Consider the following 17,386-nt stretch of genomic DNA (forward strand, 5'->3'; position numbering starts at 1 on the left):
GATCCAGTAGAGAGAGGGTAACTTCCCCTCAATTCGTGCTCCCTCCCCTCATCTGGCGCCCTAGCACGCTAGTAGGCATGTTGAGCAGCTCTGCAGTACATAAATGTAATTAAGGAAATAAATAAATTTCTATCTTACTTGGGATGGTAATTCCTTAATTATGCTAAACTTTTATTGCCTGTAATAATCCGCGGTGCGGTTATTATAATGCTGTTGCTAGTACTGAATTTTCCAGCTGCGCTCGATGTGTCATGAAGCAACAAAAAATTGTTCACAATTCAGTCCGTAAATTCTTCCCTTTTTTTTCCTGGCGTGTAATTTGCAAGCGCGCGGTTGCCGGCCGGAAACGAGCGTACAGGATGCAGAAATAAATGTTCCACGAAAAAGACATAATTATTTCTCGGTCGAGCTATCGCCGAGTCCATGATCGCGCTAGTTCTCTCTAGATCGAGCAACCAGTGGCATGATCTTGGCAATGCACTTGAGAAGGTCGCGAGCACACGCGATACCACGCGGAAGATACTTATACTCGGGGCTCTTTTGAGCAGAACTTTGTCTCATGGTCGGAGGCTTTATCTACGCTAATGCATCAATTCGAGAACGACAAGCAAAGGTCGACCATTTTCTCGAGCGCGTGACCACGAGGCCGATTAGGAAGCGGCATCGTTGCATGGAATAATGGCTGAAGATTAAAATGTTCTTGAAAATCCATCGACTCTTCCGTTTGGTGTTCCTTATTTAATCCCCGATGAACAGATTGTGCATATTTACGCGAGTAAACAATGGATTATTAAATCGCTAATGGTAGAAACAAAGGCAAATTGTTTTACGATCGTTATCATTGCGCAATCGTCCACTTTGCTCAGAATGATTCCTTATATCCCGATTTTATATTGTGTATAAAATAAAATAATTATAAATAAATATTTATAATCGAACCGACATTATTTTATATATTTTTAGAACGTTTTAACCGCACTGCAGTTAATTCAACAGAAACGCAAAGGCGATTATCGCCGATACTGGAATTGTTGTCTCATATAATTTGACTTATTATTCGTCTATAAAATCTCGTTTGTTTCCCTTCCGAGCGTTTCGGTTTGCATAAGCATCATCCACAGTCTAGTAACTGAATTGTGTGTTGCGCAAATTGCGAGAGATATAAATTCTAATAAGGCCAATTTGTAGCAGTAACTATACTGTTCGCAGAACGACTGAATAGGACAGAGACCGTATCACATTTGCAGAGATCAGCAGCGAACAGCAACGATTTGTGCAAAGAAATAAAGTATTCCCGGACCTGGCTCGCGTTGATTACTTCTGGCACAGAATGTAATTAAAGCGAGTTACGTAAAAATCAGATAGGCCGAGCAATTATTTCTCTTCCTGTTGTTCCGTGGATCTAACACCTCTGGTTCGACAAATATCGAGGATATATAAATATCGTGTTTAAGCATCGGCAGGAATCAGTCAGTTTGAGGATATTCCTGTCGAAGCAACCATACTTTCAGCCGCTCAACAATGAAGTCACTTTTCGCGATCTGCACCCTCTTCCTTGCCGCAGTAAGTAGACAATTCGATCGACAACCCTAACCGTGCAGCATATCTATAGCACCGTTAACATCTTCGAGCATTTATGTAACAATTCCTAAATGTTGACCCCTTGCCTCGAAGTCTAACAATTGTGAATGTCGTTGTCGTGTATAGAACTTTTATTCTACATTTTCAAGTGGTTATTAAATCGGTTTTGCCACCGGCTAATACAATGACAAACTGCTGTAGTAACATCTGAATTTCAGAATAATAAACTTATTATCATCAATGTTCTTCCAGGCAGTGGTGCGCGGTGACGTGGAGCAAAATGTACAGAAATTTATGGAAGCTACGAAGGAGCACTTCCCACCATGCATCGCTGAAGCCGGCCTGCCAAGTATGTTTTAATCAATTATTCTGCACTCACTGTTAATAAACAAATCTGGAACAAATCATGGAACTTTCAGCTGAGCTACCAACAATGATGCCGCCGCCTACGATGTCGCCCGAAGACATGGACAAAATGAACTGTGTGCACTCTTGCGTCATGAAGCGACTTGGAGTCGTGAGTAAAACACCCTATGTTCAAAAAATTGTTCAGAAATACATGTGTCATCTGTGGCAACACGTGTGCAATAAATAATATTTTGAAACCATTTCTTCACACCTTCTACAAATAAACTACGTTGACTTTGTAGATGGACGGTGGCAAATTGATTGCTGACAAAATGGTAGAATTCGCTGAAAAGACATTCCCCGAAGAAGCAGCAACAATGGCTAAGAATGTTGAGTCCTGCATCGAAGAAGGTGAGATTCGACAACAGTTGGTAATAAAGTATCATTGTAAAACGATATATTTTAACGAATCTATGATGGTTTCAGCGAACGGGGGCGGTGACGAGTGCGGCGTGATGAAAGCTTTCACAGAATGCATGAAGAAGTTCGATTAAGAATGCAGAAGTTTGATCAACTGTGCTTCGTCCAACGGAAAATCGTACTATGACTAAACGGAGGGTATATGGGAGAAAACTTTGTACAATTGCTAATATTCATGGGGAAATGACATCTAATATTAAACAGTAAACAAAATTCTCGTTACAACGCTGTAATTTTATTGTCTACCCGCCACGGTAATCTCATGTCTTTCGTTCAGCGTCGAATTTGCAAGGCAAATTTACTGCAACCGGAGGAAACATTGTATGTAGTTTTCTGTAAAACGATCGCGAAATGAGAGGCAATCGTAATTCGCTGTTGACACGAACCGTTTAAGATCCTTCGGCAAAAAATGTTGCGTGTAAAGAACGCCTCGTTAAGTTATATAAAATATGACGTGAAATATTAATTGGACGGGCCTTGGTATTAGAAAAACCTTAGTTCTCACAATTCATTGTTATTGTAGTGTACCTACTTCAAATTTCCTGACCTCGTTTTCTTGCCGGGGTGCGTTACAGTATTTCGAATTTATCTTCATGATTAGCGAGGAACGAGAAACGTTAAAGCACAGTGCTCACTCATTCATTTAATGGTGTCCGCAAACTCGACGTGTGTCAAGGTTTGTTGAAGAGGATACGCCGGTAAAAACCGAGATTGATACAGCTACCAATTATTGTCGTTTTGCAAAAGAAGCGAGATCGAGCCTGCCAGTCGTAAGACCTTTTTGCGGTCCCAACCACGGTATAAGTAATGGAATCGACGGATCGGAGGTTTCAGTCCATTACGAATATTTTATAATCTCGGAAGTTTGCAAGCGTCGTTCAAAATGAACATTGCCACGGCCATTGTTATCGTGTTCGCCGCCACGGTGAGTGCAAAAGACGCTAATAAAATTAATGATAAGAAATTTTTGCCTCCAGTACATGGGTTAGGTACATGGGGAAACGCAAGTATTTACTATAAATGTACAAATATTGAAAGAACGAAGAACAAGAAGAATTTTCTTCGCCTGTGTACTGGAAGGTTAACAAACCACATGTACCAGTCATTATTGCTAATTTTTTGGTAACACTCAGTTTGTTGGAGCGGATATTATCGACCTCTACGTGGAACAAGTTAAAGGTCCGCTTATAACTTGCGGGAAGGAGTATGGTCTCATCGGAGGTAAGCATAAATTCGTATTCGGATATTTCTATTATATTTCGAGGAAATCGAAATGTTATAATCTTGTATGAAAAAGAAAAATAATTTGTTTAAACGAATCAGAGACTGCTCGAGAAGTGTTTGACCAGGATGCTGCGATGGGTATGGTTGGAGCCACGTGTCTACGTGCTTGCACGATGAAAGCAGTGGGATTGGTAGGTCGCAAACAAAAATTCAAGACATGAATTAATTGACGCGCTGACTGCCCCATCGGTGGCCATAAAAATCGCACAAAATCGGAACAACTGATTTCAAGTCAAACTGTTAAAGAATTTCATCGATTTTACGAGTTTAAAAGTAGCAAATGTCTTTTTTAAATTCAAGATGAAGGATTCGAAACTGGACCAACAAATGTTGGAAACATTCGTCAAGGCAGTGCACGTCGACGATCCGGAAAAAATTCCAGTCATGCAAAAAGCCGTGGTAGAGTGCTTGGAGAAAGGTGAGGCAGGAAATATGAAATCTACTAATAAAACAGAATGACAAATAACATAACTAACGTGTACAATTCATTCTGTTTGATTCGTTTCAGCGAAACCTCTGTCCGACGAGTGCAAGATAGCATATTCTTTCGGCGATTGTTTCTTCGACAAACATTAAAATGACTTTGAAACATGCATGTAGTAGAAACCGTGTTGTAGATTGTGTTTGGAGCTTGTCTCTTCAACATCGAATAAACAACGTCCAAGCTTACAACGAATTTATAAATTTCCCGAGACGTCATTTGCCAATTCGCCGAAGAAAATCAAGCGAATAACAGGGAGATGTTATGCTAATTAACCGTTGTCCACGGGAAGTGGCACGCAGCGTGTTATTTCAGCGGACAAAAATTCCATTTTACGGATATCCTCGCAAAGCTCGATGCAGTTCATCTCCACGTTGTCCACAAATTTTTTAAATATTTGTGTCTGTCTATGCATCGTTGGAAATATTAAAAAAGGGTTATTCAATTTATTTCTTTAAAATCAATCGAAAAAGATCAACGTAACCAACAATCTAATACTTTTGTCCTGGTAGATCGCGGAAATGACACGCTACGCGACGCGACGCGACGGTGCGATGGTAACGTCGTCCATGATGCCACTGCTTCGATCCCATAATTTCCTGTAAACAATCATCTGACGTGACGATTCTGACACGAGCCGAACAGTAATGAGAACGTTTCGGGTATACTTGGAACAGACTTACGTAAATCAATTTAAATCGGGGAATTATCTCGTTTCCTGTTGTACACCGTCAAGCCTGAACACCTGCTAATCTGTCCCCTATATAAATGTCGTTCCCGAGGGAGCCGCGATCACTAGTTCAGCGAGACTAATCAGCGAAATCTGTGTTTGCGCGTTGGTCAAGTTTCAATACCATTCATGCTGTTAGAAACATGAAGAGTGTCATCGTTGTAGCTTGCTTACTAGCCGCCGTGGTGAGTGGTCCACAGTCTAGATCTCGTCGATCCAACCGACGATCTAGCCTGCTTGTTCATTTATTCTCGGTACAGTAATGCCTCGATACACGTGAAAACTTCGGTACCGATACATGTCGCTTGTACAGACAGAGTATTCCTCGATACGTATCTCGCCGTTATCGTCGAACGTTGAGAAGGATAGTGAGAAAGTGAAACAATACTAATCGAATGATCAAACTTTTCTAACGATCTCTTTATAGAACTTTTACGAGTCGAATTCGAAACCTTTGTCCGCTTCGTTCCCAGATTCCGGTGCGCAGTATCGACTCTGACGCCATAATAGGCAAATATTTGGAGTACTTGATGCCGTACGTGCAACCATGCTTACAACAATTGCAGCTCTCAGAAGGTGAAGAAACGTTAGTCGAAAGACAAAGAATCGCGAATCAGGTTTGACAGAAGACAGGGGAATGAAAAACGGCTGAACATTTTCTGGTTTCAGTCCAAATCACGAAGGTTCAGCAACAGGGTAAAGTCGACTTGAGACAAATGGGCTGCCTGAAGGCGTGCGTCATGAAACGACTCGGAATTGTAAGTGAATTTGTTGTTTAACATGTCACTGTGAACAGACGTTTTTACAGGTATGTAGTTCGGCGAACGCTGATCACTGAACTGCGGATTTTATAAATTTACGAGAAAAATCAGTGACACGTCAACAGTTTCGAAATAACGTCGTTCCGTTTCTGATTTCTGAAAATTTTTGAAGCAAGAAACAATTTTTTACCTGTTTCTCGCGGTTGACGCCAAATGTATTTCGTTTTACGTAAAGATCCACAGTCTATTGATCACACTTCGACTTCTTGGAAATTAACCGTTTCTTTCTGCACCAGCTGGTTGACAGCCAGATGCTCCTAGAACCAATGTATCAAATAATCGAGACGCTGCACGCTGGAAACGAAGCAGACATCAAGGAAGTGAGAGGCATCGCTGACACCTGCACGGCTGAAGGTACGTGACAATGTTACGCGTTAACAATGCCTTTTCCATTCGGTACAGGGTGTGTAAAAATTATATGTCACCGTACCCTGAAAATGCACCGCGTAATTGACCTTCACCTTGAAAAATCACGGTCAAAGTGTCGACAAATTTGAGCGATCAGCACTATATTTCTTTGACCTTGACTCCCCTTGAAACCCCCGAGTCTCTCGCTTATCGAGCGGCCGCCGTGCTAGTTGAGAATAAATGCTTCTTTTAACGCGACACGCTCTTTTGTTACAGTCAAAGGAGAAACCGACGAGTGCAACATCGGTAACAAGTTTCTCGACTGCTGCTTTATGCAGCTTTTCAACTAGGACATTTGTTCGCGAAAGGCCTGTAAATTGTAATCGTCCGACGTCGACCAGATGCGTAACGATCAATAAAAAAGACGTAGAAGTCGCGCATCCTATTCCTCCTGCTGTAGAAACAATTAGGTACCCTTATTCAACACTACTGTCGCAATCGGAAAATTGTATTCTAATGTGAAACAAATAAATGAACTTGATCGAGAGTATTTTCTGTTCCAAAAAGGAACGGCTTCTTCTTCCCTAAGCTCTTCTCTAGAGAACAATCCTTTCCCGTGTTGTTCGTAGATCAACCGCCCTATTTGTTACAGCAGAATGTTCCCGGATAAATTGTCTCCGTAAAATCATTCCAGACCCTTCGGAAGACCTTCTGTTTCATTAATAAGAACGGGAGACGAAGAAGGCAGACGATTATTCGGGCCACTTAGCCGGACACCGGGAACCACTTATGAATAAACAAAGCGACGTTAACGCGTTATGAATAATTAAGCTGCACTTGGGACGCCGGCCACTATATGCATTTTAACGCGGCACCGTCTAATGCTTCGACCACCCCATATGCATCGATCAATAATTTACTCATGGAAAATGTTAGCCTTGGCGTTCCTTTCAAATGTACACACGTTGAGTCACAGTAATATTCTTTGCAGTAATTTTTTTAAAAGAAAAAAAAAAATTTAATAACAACCATACAGTATTCTCTACCGTAATCGTCCAAATTTTATCCTTACCGCCGGGGGTAGACCAGAAATAGTTAGGCTTGGGTCCACTTGAAATCTTCGATGGATCATCCCCGTGTTAAACCACGCGGAGCGTTGTCCTATCGGTTTCCGATTCCATAAAACGCGGTTTCGTCCGGGCGATCATAAAATCGGCGCAACATAAAATCGTGTTGCGGTTATGACACGGTTTCGAGGAAGCGCGTGCGAGCTTTAACAAGATGAAGAGGAGCGATGATCGGTATTCGCGTACGCGACTCACGTTGCAGGGCGGGTATAATGTACCCCGTAATGGTCGAAGTTGCCTGGCATACACCGTGGAAGAAAGTTACCGGTCGACCTTACGCAGAGCACTCGGCAGAGAGAGAGAGAGAGAGAGAGAGAGAGAGAGAGAGACACTTTTGCAAATGGTCGGCTTTGCGAGCGATTACAGACGCTAGCTACATTTCCGATGGAACTGCCGGCGAACCCGTGGAATGCTAAGCGATCCTCGGATCTATGGGAAAAAGGATCGAGACGCGGGATCCTCGTGCAACGAATGCCGGCTACGGTGCTCCTTATTTTTCGACTTTCTCACCGAAATCGAGGAGGATTACTTTTTTACAGGCACACAGTGTCTACTCGATATACGTCCAAAACGCGGGTCCGGCCAGGGACATGTATCGGAAGGTAGTTTTCCGCTTTTATCGGTTAGATATTTGGGACATGTATCGAGGAAAGACTGTAATCACCGAGACAAGTTGTCGCAGGTCAAATTTTCCCAGCAACTTTGGTGATAGGAAGAATGCAAAATTGCCCAATTATTCGTAACAAGGAACAGGTCGCGTGGATGTAGAAAAATAGAGACATTTCGTTTTACGTAAGAGTCGATCCTACGGGCAGGTTGCGGAGAATAAAGGAAAATCTCAATTACGGGGCAATCGTTGCATTGTTAGTTAAACAAACTGCTCTGTATCGCTTGTCCGAGCGAGCGAACGTGCCTGGCAAACAACCACGCAAGAATTTCCTTAAAATTTGATACGTTTGTCAACCGTGTCGGCCTTCCCGATGGAAATATAAAGCCTGGCTGCACGCGACCAATCGTTACAGTTTGCAAAATATTCACGGAGACGCGACGCCTCCGTTTGTTCAACAATTTTCTTTTGCGAAATCGACACCTGCCACCATGAACAGCATTTTCATTCTCGCCTGTGTCCTCGCCAGCTGTGTAAGTACAAGGGAAAAATCAATTTCCGGAATCGTGGAAAGTAAGATTCGATTCAGCATCAGCCACAATTTAATCAACGCTGAATGATTTAGGTGACCGTCCGAGGATTTGAGATACAGCAATTAGCGGACCTGTTAGACCTGTCGCAAGACGACTTCAATGAATGCGTGCGGGACAATGATTTCGACGATGGTATGGAATACGTTTAGTGTTGTAAACTATTGATCACTTTTCAAACATTTCCAGCCGGTTTCGCGAGGATTCCGCAGCTTCTGGGAAACGCGAATCTGGATTCGAACGAGGAGACAGTGGTAAATAATTTTGGTTGCTTCATGGCCTGCGTCTTTGAAAAGGGGAAAATTGTAAGTATTCTTCGCTATTCTATTTTTGTTAGAACGAATTCATCAAGAGTTTTCACAATTGTTTCAGACACAAGATAACAAAATCCAATCGGACGCTGTGCAGGAATTTATAGAGGAGAACAACATTCCCATCAGCTTTGAAATGAAGGAAAATATCAAAGACTGCATTGTCGAAGGTAAGTTTTGTCTTTTGTTTAACAAGGGATTCGTTTCACTTAAAAAGTCTACAAATTTTGTTCAATTTAGAACGTAATTCACAAAATTCTTTGAAAAAGATAATAAACAACGCGTATAAACATAACGATTATAATACGTCAACCAACAGAACAAAAATTGTTAGCTTCCATGAAGTGACCAAATAAACAAGCATGTTTACAACTCGATCATGACAGGACCGCAGAAGAAACGCAGAAATAAATCATTTTTAGAGGCTATTATCTCGTTTCGGTTTACTCGGAAAATTCTCCTCATTTGCAATAGATAACAAGTGATTAACTATTAATGCTATTTTTTTCCAACGTTTCAGCGAACAAGAAGTCCGACAAATGCGAATCAGCACTCGCCTTCTCGATATGTATTTACGAGCGATTGTTTCGACAAGATTGAACGATTAAAAAATGTTTAATGACCGATAAGAGAGCGTCGGAAACAACGGCATTGTAAATTGCCAAACGGCACCTTTAATGTTAATAAATTGTTCTTCCGAGAAAAGTGCAACAAACCTTCCAACTGTTTGGAGATTGAATCTTCCCCTTCCCCCGTTTAAAATTTAATCTACGATTCTTTTTGGCTATTTTATAGAAGAAAAATCAGTGGGATAATTCCGCGAAGTTTATCGTCCAAGCTTCGGCGACATATACAGAGAAATGACGGTATTTTCTTTCTTTGTTTCCATTTTCACAACGACTGACCGAGTGATTACTTCGCTTCGATTTATCGGAAGCGTAACCGCTCAGTGACATAACTCGTGCAACTTTAACCTCGGCTCCTCGGATATAAGTATCGCGGTCGATATGTTTGATGTCAGTCAGACCAAGGTATCTATCCTAATCGCCTTCGTGTGTAACGAACGCGAAACAAAACATTGAAAAAGTTTTATCACGCTGTCGTATTACAACGATTAAGACGAGAAACCGAACAAAAACGAAATTAATACGAGAATACCACCTACCCTGATAATTTTTCTCTATTGCGTTCACCGGCCAGCTGCAAATAAAAAAGAGAATAACATTTCCGTTTCAGTGGCAGATACAGAGGACGAGTGTATGGTCGCCTACAGATTTATAAAGTGTATGTTCTCAAGAAGTCTCGGACTGTTCGGGGCAAAATAAATCGCCATTGCCGGTGTGCAAAAAAACTGCGCGACGTAAATTCGAAAAAATGGTACGTGTGACTATTGACGCGTTGTTAACGATTCTAAGCGACCAACGCTTCGCCCGTTTCAATGAAAAAAATCGGACATTATTGTGACAGTTATTATCGATCGCAAGGGAACTGTAAATACACACCGTGCGGAGAATAAAATCGCGCGCGCAATTATCAACAATTGCGCAAGATTCGAGTGTGAAGTGCACGTTCGAAACGCAATTAATAAACAACACGCCGGCGAACATGAGTCTTCCGTACGATGTAACGACTGTATACAGTCGCGGACTGTTCTCCGAAATATATTGTTGCGTGCGAATTAAACGACGAATTAAATATTATAATTTAACCCGTATGTCAACATCCGAAATTGTCCGTTCAACGACATCGCGGCAGCGTCGCCAGATCGAGACTTGTCCCCCCACTCTAATTTCCCCCTCTACCGCGCTTTCGCCGCGGCCCAGTCGCATGACGCATTTCTTCTCTTGTCAGTCGTGCGTGCTCCGGTACCTGAAGAGCGAGGGTAACTTTCTCCCCTCGATTCGTGCTCCCACCCCTCATCTGGCCACGCTGCATCGCGGTCGTCAAGGTTAGTAATTTCCATCACTTTTGCATCACAAATCAGAAAAAAGTCGAATAGTATAGGAAATTTGCTATCTATCCAGCAGAACAGAAAACCGATTTTTAAAGCAAATTAACGCGTCGACATAAATGGTGAACGAACGTTGCGTTGAGGACTTCACAAAGCACTTTGTGTATAGATATTACAAAGGATTCTGCATTGTCGCTATCTTTTCTACCAATTTTACGGTATGACAAGATCTTGATGACAATGCAGTTGTTACACCGTAAATTGGAGATTCTTTTGTGCACGCGAAACTATTAAATCGCATAAACAATACATCTTTATATTTATTTCGCGGACAATTAAAAGTTACAGTTTCACAGGTGTCCACGAAACTAAATCTAACGAGTATATAATAATAAATTGTTTGTTACAATGAAGTCGGAAGAGTTTAGTTCACCGAGAATAATAATTTAGTATTTTCTCACTCGCGTAATAAAAAGTGAATAAATTCTCGATCGATTAGCTAGTGTCGCACGTTTAATAATGCGAGTCCGTAGGCTCGAATAATTAGCTCGGATGGTCAATTTACAGCATGATCTCATACCACTGTACACAAAGTAATACAGACTTGAATTACGTAAAAACATCATCACGCTTGTGTCCGTTTTATCCATTTTCCTAGTATAAATACCGTGCTCGGAAGGTTGTTTGCTCAGTCGAAAGTGTTGCGTTCAGTGAAGTTCTTCTCGCAATCAGTATAATATCATACTTGTCGGTGCAAACCTTTGGACACGTCAACATGAAGATCGCAATTCTGTTCTTGTGTGCCTTCTGTGTTGCGTCGTACAAGGTAGACAAACTGATTTCTCAATTCTATTATTTGTAAGACGAGATTTATATCCGACAGAATAATCGATCGATCGTGATTCAATTTAGAAGGTCGATGCTCAGGACACTGGCATACTGCAAAACTCGTGCTTGGAACAACAAGGAATCTCCATGAGTGGGTAGCATTGATTGCACGGTGGCGGACAAAAGAAAGTTTAAATGCAAATAATTACTTTTTTCTTCGCAATTCCGACCAATAGAAATTTTTTCCAAAATTTTGTTTACTTGGTAAACTAAGTCTCCTAACGTGTCAAGAAATCTCAGCTCGAATACAGCTCGTAATACAGAAACTTTCTTTCGTTTGCCACTGCTAGTGAAAATATGAAGTGGTTCTGAAGGTTTTAGTAATTGTTTACCTTTTTGTTAGACGAACTGCCTAAATTGTTAGCTGACGCATCGGAGGAGGGGCGTAGGAAGCGCGGTTGCGTGGAAGTTTGCTATTTCGAGAGAATGGGACTGGTTCGTTCTTCATCTCACATTGGTTACGCTTTTTTTCGAAAATCATTTAAAGATCATGATATGAATAAAGCATTGCGACTCGTTTCAGATGAAAGACAACCAGCTCAGTATAGACGTAATCAACAGCCTGTTGACCAAGGTGATGCCTCCAGGTGAGAAAATCGAGTCCATGCAAAAAACCATAAACGAATGTGCCGCAACTGCCACAAGCGGTAAGTAGAATAAAGAATTTGCTCCAACATATTTGACAAACATACTATTAAAATTTGTTTTTTCTTAAGCCGGCGGCGATGATCCCTGTATCGTGGCCGACATGTTCACACAATGCGGACTCGAGGAATTCAAGGTCAACACCCGCAACCTGTTTCACCAAATGACCGCGTAAACGTCGGTCACCGACGCGGTACTGTTAAAGCTTTTTTCCTTAGAAAAGTCTCTATAGTCTAATTGATTAGTTCAATTCGGATGGGTGACGTGCAATAAAAGGTATAACTAAAATTCGATAATCGCTTCTTTTCCGTGCGCATTATAAAATCATTTGCATAGAAGATGACCGTAACTCGAATTAAACGTGGGCCGCTTACTTGTGTCGACGTAAACATCGTCGATGTAAACATTCTCGAGAAAGTCTGTGTCGGTTGCGTCATGCTGACACGTATTTTCGTACGCAAACATTGTTGATGTTATTCAGTATTCGAACCCGAGGCGAGGATGAAATTGTTGTTGAAATTCGGTATTGGTAGGTAAACACAAGTCGGTGAATTAACGTCGGCCAAATATTCTCTAATCTAGTCAGAAGTTTTCGCTCAAAATTTCAATTGCTTACGGATCTTCCCAAGGTCACTGCAATGTCAAACGGATACAATCATCGTGTACTCTCTCTTCTATGTCCCTACGACTCTCGGCCGAAACATTTTTCGCTTATAATTTTCGAGCAATTTCGAATTTTGTCGAGAAAACGGGCTTTCCGGTGCACAGTATAACGGCATTGACAATCGTCATCCTTATCTCGATGTCACGATGACTGTCCTTGGTAATCGAGCAATGGAAACGCGGCTCGTATCGACGAGAAACACGCTCGGCCGGCGACGAATGGAAGAGCGTAGGCATAATTACGAGGAAGGGACACTTACGACAGGAATCATTGTGCTCCCGTGCTCGCATAAGTATGCGACGCGGTCGCGCGCGCGCATGTAAACCCGATTACAAAGCGAGCTATCGCTTTCCCGCCCGTATACATTCTTGCCTGGCGATACACGTTTCCTCCGGCTCTATACAAACGTGCACATGCTACGAAAGCCTTTACAGAGCCAGACAACTCGATTCGATTATTGTAACAGAGTTATCCCCGTCGTCGCTTGCCGCGCGGGACTTGGCGATACTAAACGTTAACGTCGCGGCGCGGCTCGGCTCGGCGGGGTCTAAACTGATTTTCAGCTTATTTGCACGTACCGGAGAACGCGTCTTCAAGTAACCGTCGCGCGTACGCCGGTATCGCGGAAAATTTCATCGCGCGATTAGCTGTCAAAGAGTGCCACCCGACTCGGCGTAAACGACACGGGCAGCTCGCAAGTCTTTCAGGAATCATTATATTTTTCCATCGGTTATTTACACTCTCGATATGAAAGTGACTTCTCTACTTTCTAGAGCGAACTAGCGATTTTGGTGGAACAATTTATCCATAAAAGAGGATGCGAATCACAACTGAACAATTACAGTGAACTACTCGATACCTCTCCGACGCGCCAAACCGTCCGCCATTGTTCGATACCGCGCGCGACGGGAATCGAACGTGTTTCCGGAAATGCGGTTAATATAACTCTGCGGTGCGTGTCCCCGATCGGATACTAACCGCGAACGCCGTATAGCCTGCTGGAATTCCGGAATTCCGTGATGAAATTAGCATCCACCGAATTCCTCCGTGAACAACCCACGGTAAGTTATGAGATCCGGGGACGAGAAAGGTCTTTCTATTAAAGCGCACACTATGCCGATCAACGTGTACGATAGCTAGCTACCACCACCACTGAATAATTCGTGAATTATCGGATACTACAGCGTCGCTGAATTCCTATCATCCGGACGCAACACTTTCGAGATCTATGAATCACGCGGGAACCCGCCGAAGCCGTGTTTAATTACGTGTATTTTCCTTATGAAAAATATTCCAACTGCGACAGGTAGACTTCGGATTATCTATAATTTACCGTCTAGAAAAATTTATTTAGCAGGAGCATGTATAGTACACAAGGGTGGAGAGCTTTTCGGGCTTCGAGGGCAGAATAGCGTAGCACATATATATTATTTAAAAAACGCAGAAGTTCTTTCTTCCCTCGCTGTGTATGTTTTTCTACACAATAGAGACATGAAACTTTCATAAAATGATCCACTTTCGATGCATGGGGATGGGTCGGTTCGAACAACTGGTAAATTAACGTACCGTCGTGTAGGTTATATAAAAAGGAACACCTGTGAGCTCGGAATAGTTGTGCATAAATTTTCAGACGAGACCGGGAGAGGTTCGTTGATCGGCCTGTAGCGAGACACCGGTGAATTCTTGGAAAGTAGTAGATATCCGGAATTCTACCGACGCATTATTAAATTCTTCGGAAGTAGTGGCCTGTTGTGCCCGACACGGCGATGAAACGCGGCTGCATGTACGGGTGGGTATCTGCGCGTGCACATGCAGGGAAGCCGATGCACCGCGGTCGCGAGTGCACCGGCTTACGTGATATAGAACGGCGTGCAACGGAGGTATTTCGCCAGCACGCTCCGGCCCTATACATTATGCATATATTACGCTCGGTCCCGTACGTGTGTACACGACGCTCCCGTGCATACGCAGCATGATCTACAGGGTGTACCAGGTGTCGCGCTGCATTATTTACTATGCGAGCGAACAGTGATACAAGCAGCGGCGCGGTAATGAACTGGAAATAAGAACGACTACCGCCGAAGCATGCTTACCCTCGGTTCAAGGTCTCGAATCAGATTCAATCGGAAGAAAACTTATCGCGCTTAAATATTAACGCTAAACCTAACACGCTTACGCGAGAAACGATTAAATAAATGTATATAACAGAGCATGTACTGTAATACGAACCGCAGAAAATCCAAAGAAATTCAATCTCGTCATTTTTATGAGACAATGTGTATCAGGCTCGGTAGGTTTGGTGTTAATGAATAAATTTTCAATTTATATGATAATTTTTTTTTTGTTATTCTTGTCCCAGTTTTCGTACTTGTCGAGCAGTATGGCGTCTCCAGGCTTTATCCGACCGCTGTACGGTCTGCTCGTTGAACGGAAGAGCTGGAAACGACCCCGAGTTGGTCGCGAGAACGCCGTCTAATAAACCTAACTGCCATAAACGCCGCCGGGATCATTCGCAAAACTCCGGTGGCGCGTGAGCGAGCGTCTCCGCGAAATTCCCGCCATAATAATTTGCCGGTGTTACGATTACGAGCGATCATAAAATTAAGGGACAGAGAGGGACGGAGCAGAAATTTTGCCTACGCGATCACGTCCCCTCAATTGTTCTTTGTTTAACGCTGCTTCTCGGAACGACGCAACGCTGTCCGACGCCCCGGCAGAGGGTTCGAAAAGCTCGAGGAGAGTGCCAGGTCACTCGTAACAATTCGTCGAGAACTTTTGGCTGTAGAAACTCTTTTGTACTTTCTTCAGAAACTGGTGATGCAATGTCACGAAATAACGAATCATTCACAAATCGCTTTCTCCGTTAACAAGGTGTGTAATTCGAATTGAGATAAAATACTAAAAACCGAAATATTTCCACAGCACGTACAGACTATGCGCGCCGTTATAATTTCGAACGCGTAGACTCCTCAGACGGGAAGCATTGCCGGAAATGCGCTTGTCACGTGGTCGTTATCATCGCGTTATCACAGCCTTCAACGACACGTCAAACAGCGACGTACGTACCGGTGAAATGCTGAGAACGTAGTTTCGATACTGTCGTCTTCGTGGCAGAAATCGTCCCGCGATCGTGCCTTCGAAAAATTCATTTTCCCTTGGTATTGTTCGTCGCGAGACACGCCTGAGAGCAGACGATGGGATTCCTCCCATCGCTTTCTGCATGGGGTAAACGCCTATGGTGGACCACGCGCCTAAAATCGATTCAGAGAGACACAGACAGGGCATAGACCTCCATCCCTAGAGTGGATTCGCCGTAACTTCCAGAAACTCCCGTGCTTTCCTCGCCCGTTTCCCACGCGATATCCTCTATTCTGCTATAGTAAAGTGCTCTTTGCTCGTCTAACTATTCGACGGATTATTAACCCTGAATTCCAGAGAGAGACTTTCTTTCGCCTCGCACTTTCCCAGAAAAGTGCAACGGGGCGATATCGCTGTGAAAGTTGATACATTTGTAAAAGAATTTAATACGAATCGGAAGCACGCGTAAAACGTTAACAAGCTCTCACACCGGTTCAATCAAACTGAAAGCAAATGGGTCGTTAACGCTGCGGTTTGCCGGACGGGGTTCTAATATTTTCAATTTACGACTATTCCAGATCGTACAGACGCGTCCGTGAGAAAGTATCCGACAAGAACGGCTGAAAAATTTGTGTAGATTCGTTATTTGTGTGAAATAATCTGAAATTGTTTCTTTCACTGTCCCCCTCCAGTAAGAATGCGCGAAAGAGAGGTGGTGGGAGCAGCAGGCGTTCGAGGGGCCCCTACCGTGCCCTTCGCTGCAGTAAGGGTCAAACCTTCGCTGTGAATCGACCAGCCCACTTTACTTTTACAACCACGTTTTATCCTTTCACGATACGTTGCCATTATGCGCTCACCCTCTGGCCACGTTCGCCATGGTTCGTTAGCGTACCGCTCGCCAACTTCCGAAGTATTGCTTTAAACTTAATGGAGGAATGGGAGAATTGATACGGATAGCGGTGAGAATTATTCGGCGGAACACAGGGCGGGTCGAAAAAATTGGAGGTAACGCTAACGTACGGCCGGGCATTGTGGGGAGCGGATTGTTGCAGCATATTTCGCAATTCTCTTTTTTCGAGTCGCGACGATCGCGGGAAATTATTCTCGCGGACCTTTCTTTTTTTTTGTGCATTTACGGAAAAGAAATATGGACCACTGTATCTGTAGTCCCTGCATCTCGGAATTAATTCGGACGATTTTTATTTTTAGTCCGGTCATTGAAGAGACATCGAATCGATTTCCGCACTGAAAATAATGAAGCGAAACGGCAGTCAGGAAATCCTTGGAAAAGAGGCCAGATAAATCTGTGAACTGACGAGGTCAACACTGGTAGGCACACATCTGGATAAGAGAAATCTTATCCGACCTACCTGAGTCGTTGACATCCATCCTATCTCTCTTATCGCCTCCGCAACGCGTGTATCTCGTGATACTGCATTCGCGAGAACAATT

General features: G+C 43.1%; 5 protein-coding genes and 1 long non-coding RNA gene across 6 annotated transcripts; 5 read left to right on the plus strand and 1 right to left on the minus strand.

Annotated features, from left to right (window-relative positions):
* The first annotated feature begins 1,403 nt into the window (after positions 1-1,403).
* On the plus strand, positions 1,404-2,634 carry LOC143362798 (uncharacterized). Its single transcript, XM_076803252.1, has 5 exons — positions 1,404-1,563; positions 1,834-1,930; positions 2,001-2,098; positions 2,232-2,340; positions 2,416-2,634. Exons 1-5 carry the CDS (start codon positions 1,522-1,524, stop codon positions 2,481-2,483), a joined length of 414 nt encoding a protein of 137 aa, XP_076659367.1. The 5' UTR covers positions 1,404-1,521; the 3' UTR covers positions 2,484-2,634.
* A 544-nt stretch (positions 2,635-3,178) lies between these two features.
* On the plus strand, positions 3,179-4,359 carry LOC143362799 (general odorant-binding protein 19d-like). The gene is made up of 5 exons (XM_076803253.1): positions 3,179-3,334; positions 3,543-3,630; positions 3,733-3,824; positions 3,994-4,111; positions 4,202-4,359. The coding sequence occupies exons 1-5, from the start codon at positions 3,293-3,295 to the stop codon at positions 4,267-4,269; spliced, it is 408 nt and encodes a 135-aa protein (XP_076659368.1). The 5' UTR covers positions 3,179-3,292; the 3' UTR covers positions 4,270-4,359.
* A 573-nt stretch (positions 4,360-4,932) lies between these two features.
* Positions 4,933-6,619, plus strand: Obp2 (odorant binding protein 2). Its single transcript, XM_076803251.1, has 5 exons — positions 4,933-5,089; positions 5,378-5,480; positions 5,574-5,662; positions 5,962-6,079; positions 6,350-6,619. Exons 1-5 carry the CDS (start codon positions 5,048-5,050, stop codon positions 6,421-6,423), a joined length of 426 nt encoding a protein of 141 aa, XP_076659366.1. The 5' UTR covers positions 4,933-5,047; the 3' UTR covers positions 6,424-6,619.
* Positions 6,620-8,071: 1,452 nt separating this feature from the next.
* Obp7 (odorant binding protein 7) lies at positions 8,072-9,400 on the plus strand. Its single transcript, XM_076803247.1, has 5 exons — positions 8,072-8,340; positions 8,433-8,532; positions 8,587-8,702; positions 8,770-8,878; positions 9,229-9,400. The coding sequence occupies exons 1-5, from the start codon at positions 8,299-8,301 to the stop codon at positions 9,306-9,308; spliced, it is 447 nt and encodes a 148-aa protein (XP_076659362.1). The 5' UTR covers positions 8,072-8,298; the 3' UTR covers positions 9,309-9,400.
* Positions 9,401-10,759: 1,359 nt separating this feature from the next.
* LOC143362810 (uncharacterized) lies at positions 10,760-11,196 on the minus strand. Its single transcript, XR_013083698.1, has 2 exons — positions 11,014-11,196; positions 10,760-10,971 (listed from the first exon to the last, which is right to left on the minus strand). It is a non-coding gene; the product is annotated as an uncharacterized LOC143362810 (long non-coding RNA).
* A 123-nt stretch (positions 11,197-11,319) lies between these two features.
* On the plus strand, positions 11,320-12,480 carry LOC143362809 (uncharacterized). Its single transcript, XM_076803264.1, has 5 exons — positions 11,320-11,485; positions 11,572-11,638; positions 11,891-11,982; positions 12,071-12,194; positions 12,264-12,480. The coding sequence occupies exons 1-5, from the start codon at positions 11,435-11,437 to the stop codon at positions 12,365-12,367; spliced, it is 438 nt and encodes a 145-aa protein (XP_076659379.1). The 5' UTR covers positions 11,320-11,434; the 3' UTR covers positions 12,368-12,480.
* Positions 12,481-17,386: the final 4,906 nt, after the last annotated feature.

This window comes from Halictus rubicundus, chromosome 18 (assembly GCF_050948215.1).
Source record: "Halictus rubicundus isolate RS-2024b chromosome 18, iyHalRubi1_principal, whole genome shotgun sequence".
NCBI lineage: Eukaryota > Metazoa > Arthropoda > Insecta > Hymenoptera > Halictidae > Halictus > Halictus rubicundus.